At 38.6% G+C, this 14,425-nt stretch overlaps 2 protein-coding genes across 2 annotated transcripts; both read left to right on the top strand.

Moving 5' to 3' along the window:
- Positions 1-67: 67 nt before the first annotated feature.
- Positions 68-1,763, top strand: LOC136237529 (uncharacterized). The gene is made up of 4 exons (XM_066027708.1): positions 68-241; positions 614-662; positions 1,082-1,153; positions 1,210-1,763. The coding sequence occupies exons 1-4, from the start codon at positions 176-178 to the stop codon at positions 1,608-1,610; spliced, it is 588 nt and encodes a 195-aa protein (XP_065883780.1). The 5' UTR covers positions 68-175; the 3' UTR covers positions 1,611-1,763.
- Positions 1,764-1,846: 83 nt separating this feature from the next.
- Positions 1,847-13,210, top strand: LOC136237526 (integrin-linked protein kinase-like). The gene is made up of 13 exons (XM_066027705.1): positions 1,847-2,005; positions 2,072-2,237; positions 2,290-2,385; positions 2,521-2,617; positions 2,671-2,718; positions 2,783-2,809; positions 3,116-3,201; positions 3,259-3,368; positions 4,945-5,066; positions 5,319-5,440; positions 5,488-5,587; positions 9,485-9,615; positions 12,956-13,210. The coding sequence occupies exons 1-13, from the start codon at positions 1,899-1,901 to the stop codon at positions 13,100-13,102; spliced, it is 1,359 nt and encodes a 452-aa protein (XP_065883777.1). The 5' UTR covers positions 1,847-1,898; the 3' UTR covers positions 13,103-13,210.
- Positions 13,211-14,425: the final 1,215 nt, after the last annotated feature.

Here is a 14,425-nt window from a genome sequence, read left to right as displayed (position 1 = left end):
TTTTTTTCAACAGAGTTTATGGTAGTATCCGCGTAAAGTACGGAGTATTACGGATAAATGTGTTAAGGCGACACACCCCTTACTATTTGTGGAGGTCTCGTGAGTAATAAAACTGGGCGTGTGCTGAAAGAGTTAAGTAACGACAGCAAATTGTATTGTTGGTAATTCTTTAGTGATGCCGAAGTTTGTTTCGCCCGCGGAAGGTGGGAGTGTCGTGGTAGCAAGAATTAAAGAAACTCTGGTGAGTCAACGAATTAGTCACAGGCTTGAAACAAAGGCGTGGCTCACTTCACAGTTGTATGTGAATGGCGCTAGATAGTTGTGAAGTGATCAGTACGTTTGATATAATATACGGAACTATTACAAGTGGTTAATTTACTTCTCCGTATATTGCATGTTGAGTTAATTTAATAACTACCCAACTAGCTACTACAATGCACACTGTTCATTTGTCCCGCGAGGTGCTGTGCAAGAAAGCTATTTCTGTTCTATTACTGACTCAAAACTAATAACCAAGACAGTGCACTGTTTGTAGACTAGTGGAATGATACAATACATCCTCATTAGCTGCACGTCCATGTTATGATCTACATATTGTTTCATTTATGTGCAGATTGGAGATGACGAAGAAGAAATAGAACGACCCACCATGGGGAACCAAAGTAACACTACTCACTTGCATTGTTGTATTGTTAGTATCTGTTGTTCTGGCATTGGTCAACCCTTTATGTCCATGTGAAGGACAGAGCTGAGATGATGCTTGTATTGTGTTGTTATAGCTGTGCAGCCAAGGGCTGCCCATTGTCTTACTAGAAAGAGTTGGATATTATGTATGCATATGTGTCCTCCTGTGGGTTATCAGTAGGATTTGCCCACACAAGACTTATGTGCCTAAGTGGTGCACAAGCATTCCAGTGCTGGTTCAATGGGTGGTGTTTCACATGGTTGCTGGAGGCTTGGCTTCTCTTGTGTATGGGTGTGTGTGTGTGTGTGTGTGTGTGTGTGTGTGTGTGTGTGTGTGTGTGTGTGTGTGTGTGTGTGTGTGTGTGTGTGTGTTTAGTTTATGTTTGCTTTCATGTAGCGACCAACTTCATTTCAACCACCTGTGGTCTACTAATTTGGCTGGCATATGCACTCATCTGCCTAATCATAGGTAAGCTATATTGGGTTCACTCTTTCAAGCTCTGGGTCACATAAATTATCCTATAGGTGGACGCTACAGTGGTGACTGTGATGATCTGGAGCAAAACCTCCCCATATACCTCGTCATACAAGGAGTATTATCACTGATATTTATGATTACCTGTGGGATGGGTTGTGTCGTTATTAGTAACTTCAGGAAGTTGGGCTCGTGGATCGTGTATGCAATCGCCATTGTTAACCTCGTGCTAAGCCTCATTCTGATTGTATGGACGATTGTCGGTAGTGTCTGGGTGTGGAACAATTGGGATGACTGGGATGATAACTCCGCTCTGTGTAGTAATGAAGTCTACATTACGGCGATGGCTGCTTCCCTTGTCAGCATTGCATTTTGGTTCTTTGTTTTTTTCATAGCTGGGTGCCAAGTGCTTTGGGCTTTCGGTAATGGCAAGCCTGGAACATATGTATAACTTAGCAATATTAGAACATTTTGCTGTATGTTGGTTAATATCACTTGAACTATATGTATATGCATACAATCACTAGAGTTATATGATACTGTATCACAATAGTATTATTTTTTGACTGTTTGTATAAGATGTACCTTGGAAAGGTTATTTGAATCCTGGAACGTTTGCGATGTATAAAAAATACTCTAATAAAGCATTCAAGGTGTAAGCTTGTATTTAGAAATACTATATGTAGATTTAAAAATATCAGAAATTCCTGAAATATTTTGTCTTCGTCAAGGGGCCGAAATGGCCACGAAGACTAAAAGCGAGAACGTCTACGCTGCTTGTCGAGATGGCGATCATGTGTATGTGAGAGACTGGGTATTATCGGCTGAAAATGACGTCAATCAAGGGTAAGGCAGTCAATAACCACATTTCTTGTCGTTTGTATGGCCATATTTGTACTGTACGATTGTCAGGGATGAGCATGGGTTTACTCCACTACACTGGGCCGCCATTGCTGACCATATGAACTTGGTAGAGTTGTTATTAGTGAAGGGAGCTAGAATGGATATCACGAATATGGGCGGTGACACTCCTTTACACTCAGCTGTTTCACACGGACGGAAGGACATCATATCCAAGGTGTTAAACACGTATTATTGTAGAAATAACTGTATTGTGTATTGTGGTGTAGATGCTTCAAGTAAATCCACAGATAAATGCTGTCAATGAGCACGGTAACAGCCCCCTACATTATGCTTGTTTTTGGAACTACGAAGCAGTGTGTGAGGTGTGTGTATTGTATGTTGTCCCAGTTAGAGTGCTAGCTACCTAATATGGAATTGGTTTGTACCATGATACTGACATGCTTGATTGACCAGTAATGCAATACTTGTAGTTGACTGTCTGTGTGCCTATGTCATAGTTGCTGATCCAAAATGGGGCCATTGTATCGCTGGCTAATAAAATTGGCGAAACCCCATTGGACAAAACCAAGGAATCTTTACAAGATAAACTGAAAGGTATGGTAGCTAGTAGTTACCTATAGACTTTTAGTTGTGGTTGATTTCTTTAGCACTTGCAGTGAGTTGTGGCCAGGATTTAGCTGTTGTACATTATAGAAGTGAGGCTGTAGTGTATGTGCGTGTGTGTGATCTCCATACATTTTTGTTCTATTCCTTTTATAGAAGCTACTAAAGCTAAACGGAAAGAATGTAAGTTATAACCACAGTATTATACCAATGTTTTCCCCTTGTTTTGTGAGGTGTTCTGATTTCAGGGGTCTAACACACTGATACAAATGGGACCATGGAGGCATGGACAAGTGTCCTTATTATCAAGGTGTCCATATTAGTGAGGTGTCCTGATTTCAGGGGTCTAAGTATGTGTATACTAATATAATTGGGACCATGGGCAAGTGTACATGTCCAGATTATCAAGGTGTCCATGTTTTTAGAGTGGAATTTCCATTGTAAATTGTTAGGTATATATCAGTTTAACTCCTTTGTCATTTTCAACAGGGGTTGAGTTTAAGACTAGACAGGTTGAAATAGAACTACGTCAGTTGACATTCTCAATAAAACTCGGCGAGGGAAAGCAAGGAGAGGTATGTTTTGACTTAACAAGACTAGGTGATTGTTTTGCCATGTGACAATGTGTGCAGACCTGGAAGGGATTATGGAGTGGTCATACTGTGGCTATTAAGAAACTGTATATAAAGCAGGGTGGCTACTCCATGTTGGATAACTTCCACCAAGAATACATGAAATTAAGGTTTGTCAGTAATGAAGTTTGGTTATTGATTTGATCTCTGTGTGTGTAAATGTTAGTACATACTTGTATGATTGGACACAGTTGCCTGGTTACAGTGTTGTAATACACACACACACACACACACACACACACACACACACACACACACACACACACACACACACACACACACGCACGCACATACACACACGCACGCACATACACACACACACAATTCTAGTGCACCACTTTTCCCTCTATGTGCCCCTGAGAATGTGAGACGCATGTACACACACTTTATCACCTTATCAGCCTAATAGCAGGGTCCTGAATCTGAAGAATTGGACCTAGCACAAACAGTATTGTTGGGCTGGATGAGGTCATTGTTGCAATAGAAAACTGTGCCACACCTACAGTAGAACTCTGTCTGTTTGGTGGAGGAGGTTGTTCAGGACAGAAAACTTGTTATGTCAAGCTAAAGTCTTCATATCATCTGAGTCCTTCTGCAGTGGTAGGCAAAAGCTAGCAACCACAGTAGTACTTCTAGGAACTCCTCCAGTTGAGATAGTTTGACACAAATCATACCATCTTGAGTGGTCCTGGGCTACATTATACCAACTGAGAGCATCCAATCCCATCCTTCAAATATCCCATGTCTCTCTCTCTACACACACACACACACACACAACACACACACACACACTCACACACGCACACACACACACACACGCACACACACGCACACACACGCACATATGCACGCATACACACACGTGCGCTCACATGCACACACCAGTACCTGAAATTATAGCACCCAGTAGAGTACAGCTGTACCTGTGTTCCAGAGTTGAAACAGGTCAAATCAGGTTATACAGATTGCATGGTCACAATTTGTTTAAAAGGTCTCTTCAGGGTTATGAGGAAGATTACAGCAAACTGTAGTCTTGCATGGCCAGACCACTTTTTTATGTCGTTCTTTTTGTGTTGGGGGTTTTCCCTACCCCAACACAAAAGAATAAAAGCGGTCTGGCCTCGCAAGACCAAGCAAACTGTACCCAACCATATAAATAATGTAAATAAGAAGCTAATGCAATAAGTTCCAGTGGAAAGTAGAAACTGGATGGTAAGACAAGTCAGTTTAGAGGGTAGGAAAAGCTTTGAATCATATAGTATGATCCACTGAACAGTATGAGTTGTGTGATGCTGTTGTTTGTGGATTTAAATATTCCCACTGACATGTACCATTATGCTTGTAAGTTCAGTAAAATTACTTGTGTTTGCAATTTGCTAATAAAGGCTCTAATACTCTTGCTGTGACACAAGATGTTCACAGCTCACGCCTGTTAACAGTGGGTCAGATCTGGATTACTGTCTGGGCTAATAGGTCAACAGGGCAAGTGATTTTAACACTGCTGTATGCTATCTGGATACTACGAGTCAGTTCTTCAAAGAGGGCAGAATATGTACCTTCATTACACTGTACATGTACACACAGATAAGACTATATTTTAGGCACAGTAGACTTTGTGATTTATCTTGCCTTGTGCTTACGTTAGTAGTATGCAGTATATTGTTGGTTGTCTTGTTGTGGTCACAGAGTCTTCACACACGATAACATCCTTCCCATGTTGGCAGTAGTGGTGGACCCTCAGGTACACATTGTCGGCCATTACATGAAGATTGGCTCCCTATACAATGTGTTACATGGTGGGGACGCTGGTATGTGTGTGTTTGTGTGTGTGTGTGTATGTGTCAATGTGTGTGTGTGTGTGTGTGTGTGTGTGTGTGTGTGTGTGTGTGTGTGTGTGTGTGTGTGTGTGTGTGTGTGTGTGTGTGTGTGTGTGTGTGTGTGTGTGTGTGTGTGTGTGTCAGTGTGCATGCATGCATGCTCACACACATTTGTGTAGAGTATATGTAGTGTAGTGAAGCCATAGCGCATGCAAGTGCTTACTGCCAACATTTTCCCGGCAGAAATGAACCTTGGTATTCGCGATAGACTCCAACTTGCTCAGGACGTTTGTCATGGGATGGCGTTCCTTCACTCCTCCGACTCTGCACTACCTCGCCTAGAGCTGAACCCATTTCATGTCTTTGTAAGTTAGTATTATTTTGCGACTACCTCTCACACACAACTATGTAGATTGATGAAGACATGACTGCCCGAGTTGACTTGGCACATTGCCAGTTTTCATTCATGGAGCAGAAGAAGATATTTCGGCCAAATTGGTGTGCCCCAGAAGGTAAGAAAATCTTTTTATGACAAAAATGCATCAATCCAGTCACCTTTAAGCCTAAATCCCCTGGGCATAATATGGAGATGGTGATTAACTTTGTACCTGATTGACAGACTTGGGGATTATGAAGTAGGCTGGTTTAGACAGGGCACAGTGGCCATATTAAACAGGTGGCTACATTGGACAAGTCACTTTGTATGCAAATGACACATTGGGGATTATTAAGTTGGCTGATTTAAAATAGGTGACCTTATTAAGGTGGTGGGTGTTTGAAACAGAATCCGAAACACGTATATTTATGGGATACCATCGTGTTTGACCCTACATCATGTAATAGCTACGACAATCTATGAGAAATATCAGAAAACGTGTGAAAATAGTGGATGTGCTTCAGACTTCTGGGCGTATGAATTTTTGTTACTTGAATTTTAGTCCAGTAGCTGATTCGCACTGATGGTTTTCGAGATTCTAATAGGACATCCCATGTTTATATACCCATAGTGACCTAGATTCTGTTATTAGAGCAGCTACTGTTACTGAATATTTGCCTGACTATAGGGTGAATGTTCTATTAGAGTATCTTAATGTGTATGATTATTGATGCCTAGGTAACCCAGTGCCTGTCTCCACAATTGTCTTCATATTACCATATAGCCTAAATGTGACCCGCTGAGCAAAACCAGCCATTTTTGCAAACTTCTATTTTGCTATAAAAATTGTGTTGAGTAAAAATACCCGTGCTACATAAAAACTTCACGCATGTTTTAATTACTTTGGTGTGTACTGAAACAAAGCTCAAATCAATACAACCTATACACTACCAGATTCTCCTGCTCATTGGGAGTAAGAAAATCATTGTTTCATGTTTGTACAGCGTAAGGTGTGTGAGTTATTGGTACTTATTTATGATGCAGTAGAAATATAAAGTTACTGTCATCATTTAATTGTTGAAGTGGCCTTCTTTTTTGTCCACACAGAGATGCACTCAGAAAACACTATACCTTGGTCAATGGGCCAGTTCATGGTGAACAGATTGAGCCAAACCCCATCTTTATAGCTTGTTTCAGTCATGAGTTATGATCTGATCAATTAAACAAATGTCTGTATTTTATTTGCCTTATTGTTGCTGCATAAATCCTGTTCCAACTGTGTATTGCTATAACTCCAAGACTATTCATCATAAAAGGCTGAAACTTTGGCTGTCCACTCCTTTGTTACTATAGATAACGGAGAAGCAATAAAATGGAAATTGAGAAATGTACGAAAATGGCTGATTTTTGCTCAGTGGGTCACAAATATTTTAAGGCACAAATTTTCGAAGTTGAGCAATGTTGTTAAAAATAATTTTTTTGTGGATTTGCAAACAGTCTCAAAATGTATTAGACTATGTGAATATGTTAAGGATAAAAATTTCACTGGTAACCCCCAAAACTGCAAAAAAAAAATTCTCCCTTGAAATATTTGTGACCTGCTGAGCGAAAACCTGACTAGTTTGCATTTTTATCAAACTTCTTTTTATAACTTTTTGTTATCCACAGGGATAAACCAATGGGCTGTCAAAAGTTTCAGCTTTATGTGGTGAATAGTTATGGAGTTCTAGCGATAGACAGCAGCAAGTGCAAAATAATCAATTTGTGCAGTGACTATGTATACAAAAAAAATTACAGGCGTTCATTTTAATCAATCATAAATCATGAAGGAAGCAAGCTATAGAGATGGGACTTGGCTCATTGTCTTCACAATGAATTGGGATATTCAGCAAGCTACAGTTTGTACCCTACATACTGGCATTGCTACATCTGTCTGGTCATTCCTAGTGACATTTGGTAGTTTAGAGTGTTCCTTCTCATGACGTAACAAGTTGCTACTCAAAAGTTAGAAACCATACATGTATAACTTTTATCTCAGAAACAATTCATGATTAGAATACTTTATCCACAACTATGATTTAATCTAACACTTTTCAAAAGATCTATAAACTCCAGACATGGGGCCAAGTACATGAGTACTTATACTTAAGTACACTTAAGTACAGATTTGAAAGTACTTGTACTTTACTTAAATACTTCCTTGATTTCCCCAGTGTACTTGTACTTATACTCAAGTACTTTGCTAAGTACTTGTATGTACTTGAGTACTTAAGTACTTGTAAGTACTGCAAACATTGTACGTAGTTTGTACACAGTGGGTACATAACAAAATTGCATGAAGGTGCATTGTACAATTCTTCTAGTGCCTTCCCTAACCTTTCTATGTATCATGTAGCCACGATTAATGATGTCATAGAATTCTGGCAAATAAAAACAATGCTGCTGCTAAAGTTAGTGCATTTTAAGTGTTTAAGAGAGTGAATAGTTGACAAAAACCTGAAAGTACCAACCCCACTAGGTACACTTACATACTACAATACACTGAATAAGTGTACATTTTGCTACAGCAAAATGTACTTGGTCCCATGTCTGATAAACTCTACTCACCTATCTTAAATGTACTCATACTATAGTTAATTAAATTTCATTGTTTAAAATATTCATCATAAAATTTTTTGGTGCAACAAATTTTCATCGTTTTGACAATGACAAAAATTTGTTACAACACATTTAATTAAAATGCAGTGCTACTAAAGGTAAAATGCAAAACAAAAGTACTGATGCCGAAGGTGATGTGTGTTTGAAAAGAGATAGCCACTACATCTGCACTTGCTATAGCTCAATGGTTACCCTGTAATTCAGAACACTAGCAGCTCTCTGCTGGATCAATCGATAGTGGTATAAAGTAATACCTTGGTAGTGAGAACCTGATTATATCATACTCCTCGTGCTCCAGGGTTCATTGTGCTGAAGTAAAATGGAATTTACCATACTGAAAATTTTATTTTTAGCAACATTGCTCAACCTCAAAATATTTGCCCCTTGAGATATTTAGGCTATACAGTAACATGCCCTAGCCAAACTTCTTCATGGGTGCAAAAGCTCGTTGTTTAATATTTGTCAATGGTGAAATTTTTTTGACGGCAATTTTTTTCTAGTTATAGTATGTGACACTACAGTAGACCCTCAGTTATACGAAAGTGGAAATAGCTGTTCTATTAGAATACTTTGAGTACAGGTGTATGTTCTATTAGAGTATTTCAACAGTACTCTGTATATAAATGTATGGACTTCAGTTATCCGAACAATTCACTTACCTAAACACTTTACTATTGCCTGACACACATTGGAGTTCAGATAACCGAGGGTCTACTGTACTCACATTGTATGAACTGTATGAATTGTTTTGGACTATGCTCCTAGATATTATTACCAGCCTAACCATATCAAAATTCAAATTTGAAACCATATTGAGGTGTTCTTTTACTATATTGACACTTGCATTAGAGTCGCATACATAGATGCCACAAAATCACTTGAAACATGATACAATGCTACAAAGAGTACTTTTATTACAATTGGTTCACCAGTGAAAACAAAGCACAGTGACCACTCCCTCTGATGATCTAACTGATTTATAGCAATTGATGTCGCTCCAAAAAACAAAACATGATAAAGTTGTTGTTGATTGATCACATGATGCTCACTTTATGTCAGCAGTACTCTAATAAAGAAGTCACAGATATTCTAATAGAACAGTCATGCATGTGTATCATAGCGCCGTGCTATAATTAAAAAGTAGATAACTAGTGCATTTAAATACTAATAATATATATTTATGTGGGAAAACCCCTACTTTGACATTGAATAAAATTAATTGCAATAACATGCCAAAGTAGGGATTTTCCCACATAGCTATGTTGTAATACCATTGTTCATATACCTTGTTTTGTAGCTTATTATTGCTTAGATTCTAAATCAATAATGTTAAATGTACAGTCTTGTCATGACATTATTCACATTGTTGTTGTAGTTCTCATCCACAGATATGAGGATACAAACAGAAAAGCTGCTGACATGTACAGTTTTGCTATGATATTGTGGGAACTGGCAACAGTACAAGTTCCGTTTGCAGAAGTGCCTGCCATGGCTGTTGGATTAAAGGTAAAGATCTGTCACTAATAAGTGCAAATTCCATTAATGTTAATGTACGTATGTTTGTAGGCATAGCCTTGCTATAGTACTGATTCGTACATGAAAATGTTGGGTTTTGAGCCATTATAATGTTCTTGGCCTCTCACAGCTGGAGACCATATTTATTTCACATGGGTACCAATAAAATGTCTTGCAGTTTTAAGCACCAGAGGGGTGGTCAGGACTTTTCAAAGGTGGTTTTCAACAACAGTGTTGTGTTACTGATGCAGGAGCCTGAGGGTGCATTGGTGTCAATTTTGAAATAAAATTCAGCTCTGTATGTGGGCCCATTAATTATTTACACTAATACCGCTTTTACACCACTAATCATAAGTGATCCAGCTCGCATTAAAGTGGGCCAGCCTGTTTCCTGCTTAAAGTGTAAGCACAACCACACCAACTAAACCGTGCCGCAATGGCCTGGTTTACTTAACAAGGTCAGTGCGGTCCAGCACGCATCAGCCTTGTTTCCTGTGATAGTGTAAACAAAATCGCGACTACAAACTGGACTGCACTTGCGCATAACTTCACGAGCTTGATTGTGGCAAAGACATGGCATCTTGGAGTGACAAAGAAGTATTAAAACTGATTGAAATATGGGGTGAACAAACAATCGAGGAGCAACTAGAGGGTTGTAAACGAAATCGTGAAGTTTTTGATAAGATTTCTCGTGAAAGGCTTCACTAGAATGGGTCCACAATGTTGTGAAAAGGTGAAAAAGTTGAAAGGAGAGTATAAGAAAATTAAAGATGACTTGAAACAGACTGGAAATAATAGGAAGACGTGTAAATTTTTTGAAGAGCTAGATGAGGTAATGGGGACTAAGCCAGCAATAGTACCTCCTGTATTATTAGATACGTTCAGTACACCTACAACAGAATCATCAGGTCATGAGGAAGCATGCCAGAGGAATGATGAAGAAAGTTTAAATAATAGCCACACTATAGTATGTTCACGTTGAGCTGAATCCTGAAAAACAGCTAAAAATTAAATGTGGGTTTTTTTCTCAACAGAGTAAGCATTTCAGCCAACCAGATGATTATTGGTAACAGCAAAGGTGTCAACAACAGACATGTATGGTTTGGCTCCATTACAAGTTCAGGAAAGGGCTGTAATGGACACAGTATTTGTATGGCTTCCCCATAGGAAATGTACTGTGAAAATTTTGATTGGCTGTAAATATTATGTCAAACATTTGAACAAAAACATTTTGAAATATTTTTAGCGGGTCAAGCAGTACTACAAATGAGCCAAATTTCAAGATCGTGAGTAATTGCATCCATGAGTTATTAAATGTTTTTGAGGATTCAGCTCAACGTGAACATACTATAGTGGTGGGTCTGTGGATGGTTATGGCAAGGCTGAGGAGAAGCGATCAAGTGAAGTTGATGACAAAGATGAAACTGCTGAGAAAAAGGTAGGAAAAAAAACAGTATCAAAGAAGCAACCCCTAGATGAAAAGCTTGAGAAAACATTATACACATTTACGAAGGGATGACCAAAGCTCTGAGCAACAGCGATAAACGCTTTATAAATCTGGAAGAAAAGTACATTAAATTAGATGAGATGATGCTGAAGATGGAGAATGACAGGATTAAAGAAAACGAAGCAAGAGAAGAGCACTGAAGAAGAGAGGATAGAGAGTTTCAACTGAAGATGTTTACACTATTGTATAATAATAATGCTACCCCAACTCAACAACCCATGATGTCTTCTCAATATTACTACAATTCTAGCTCCAGTAGTGCAAGTAACATTTCTGGAATTGATCCGATGTATGAGCGGCCAGGAAACTGTGACAAATAGTGAGCTGTCAAACAATCAAGTACAAAATAGGTGATCTTTCTTTGTGATTTAATAAAACATGTGATCATAACATGATTTAACAAAACATGAGTTATTCACTACTATAATACTGCACTAGCGTGTTACATATATTTTCAGCTGTAGATGAAACAGTACTTGTACTAGCTGATGCCGATGGCTGATCAGAATCTCATTGAAAGTTTCTCCATGGACTTCACATACATTGTGAGAATACAGCAAGCTATGATGATGTTTGGAATGTTAATAATAGACATGTCGTTCTGCTTCAATAACTGCCGCCACCTGGCCTTTAACCACCCAAATGCGTTTTCACTCACAATTCGTGCTCTAGAAAGCCTGTAGTTGAAGGTTCTTTGGGCTGCTGATAAAGATGAATTATGTGGAAATGGCTTCATTATCCAAATAGATAGTGGGTACGCTGGATCAGCAACAAGGAATGCTGGTATGTTTTGTCCCAGAAAAGTTAATGAGTGTTGCTGAAGCTTTATGATACAGTGATGAATTAACTAGCACACGGGCATCATGCACACTTCCAGGCCATCCACAATACACGCTGCAAAACAAGTAGTTATGATTGACAACCCCTTGAACAATGATGTTGTACCACCCCTTTGTGTTGTAGTAATCAGTATGATTCATTGCTGGTGCTCTTACAGGAACATGAGTACCATCAAGTGCTCCAGCACATTGTAAAAATCCCCATTTACAAACAAAGCCATCAATCACTTCCTTGAGCTCATCACCATGTGGGAACACTATATACTGAGACATCATACTTTCAACTATTGCAGTACAAGTGTCATGGACAATTACGCATACAGTGCATCTTGCAATACCAAACAAATGACCAATGGTGCGATATTCACCACATGTGCCACAATGTTATTGCTACTCTGTGTTCTACACTGATAGCCTTATGCAGTTTAGTATCTTGCCTTTCAATGAGAGGCTTAGGCTTCTGACATATATAAGTAAATGTTTCTCTACTCATGCAAATATTCTCCAGCCAATCGGTAGCAGTAAAAGTCCTTAACACAACATGCTCCCACCAATGAGAAGACCTAAAAACATAAATTTGTGTGGCAGCTTGTAATTTAATAGCTTTGTAAGGATTCAATATACATACAAAGGTAACTATACATACTGTACCTTGGCAGAGTCCACAGTTACCTTGGTGTACACAGTGTAAATACTCTTAATAAAAGAGAGATGTTGCAACTTATTAATATTTTGAATTGGCATAAAATTGTGTGAATCCAAGTCGCTAAAGAGTAGTGATAACAGTTGCGTTTGGCCAGTCATTTAACAACCAGTAAATGGATATAACACTTGAAGGGCTTCTGTGGTCAGCACTGTTTGTGCTTCATAGTGTAAACAAGGACCATTTTACTTGTTAATCACATCAGAACCAGGCTAAGTGTAAACGTGGTATAACCTTCCATATTTGTTGACCTGTATTTATTGTATTAACAACTTGTTTCAGATTGCTAAGGAACACTGGAGACCTCTCATCCCTCAAAACACAAACCATCACTTCAGTCGTATCATTGAGATATGTTGGAATGCTGATGCTTTGAAGAGACCAAAGTTTGAGAGCATCGCACCCATCCTTGATCAAGTTCGTCTATGATCTAACGATTTTAGCAGTTTGTAGTTTATTGAATATTAAAGTAGTTAATCGTAAAATTATTGTTTAATTGTAACAATGTTCTAAACAATAAATAATTTACTAAACAATCTTGCGTCTAATAATGGTATGACAGCTATTGGACTAAACACTGCAAAAGTTTTGTGTGTGACAATGAAGTCAAACACTCCATACAATCATGGGACCAAGATGTCTGTCCGAGTGTAACACTACACAAATTCAATTCATGTACTAACATGACGACAACATGACATCGCAGGATCTGCAGGCTACACCTTGACTACTAAGACTAAGAACATATATCACCAACACCATGAACAGAACATGGAGACAGTGAAACAGCAGATCTCAGCTTCATCTAGGAAATGACTCAAGGGGGGGGATATAGTTTTATCAGTCTGTCTGTGTGTGGGGGGGGGATAGTGTAAGCATATTTGTGCTTATGTTTATCTAGGGGCCATGCCTACTAGACTCTCAGATTGCTTGTGGTGCATTCTCAGGTACAGTACCCGAGAATAATATGCCACTCCAGAATTTTTTTAAATACAAAAAAATTTGGAGCGGCATGTCACATTTTCAGGTACCTGAGAATGCACCAGAAGTGATCTAAAATGCAACTTAGATTGCTTCTGGTGCATTCTCAGGTACTGAGAATGACATGCCACTTCTTTCATTGAGGCATTTTCATTTAAACTATTGCTTAAAATATAAGGTGGGGAGCACCCCACCCCTCTAAATGAAACCATGAACATGTGTTACATGTGTCCTTATGTACTTATACAAGAGTTATCTACTCCCAGTTCTGGATGCCACATATAATTGTTCTAGAGTAGTTAAAATGCTTTATACCCAACTTTGATATTGATTTGAACACTGCAGTACAGTTGTACATGAGTGTGACATATATATGTGACTGAATTTTGGAAAGTCACCCATATGGGCATGCGTGAAATAATTAGAATTTTCGTGTTTAGTAGGTTGCTAATAAGGGCAGGAAACAGTTCTAAACATATTTCAAGAATTTTCTTGTAATTTAATGTATTGAGAATGGCTTAAAACCATCAACAAGTAGATTTGCACTATGAAGTTTGTAATCTGATCATTAAATATTTTAGGTGTCAAATGTGCCCATATGGATGATTTTCCAAAATTCAGTCACATATAGGTACCATGTACTGCATAGAACTTTGAGGACTCTTATTAAATAGCTATATAGCAGAGCAACATGACTTCGCTAATAAAAAGTTGAACAAGTGAGGTACTTTGTCTAAATAGAGTTAATGGTGTTTTACTCATTATGTTCTG

Source organism: Dysidea avara, chromosome 11, assembly GCF_963678975.1.
Source record: "Dysidea avara chromosome 11, odDysAvar1.4, whole genome shotgun sequence".
NCBI classification, from domain to species: domain Eukaryota; kingdom Metazoa; phylum Porifera; class Demospongiae; order Dictyoceratida; family Dysideidae; genus Dysidea; species Dysidea avara.
The sequence above is the reverse complement of the archived record's forward strand: the minus strand, read 5'-3'. Positions and strand labels throughout refer to the sequence as shown.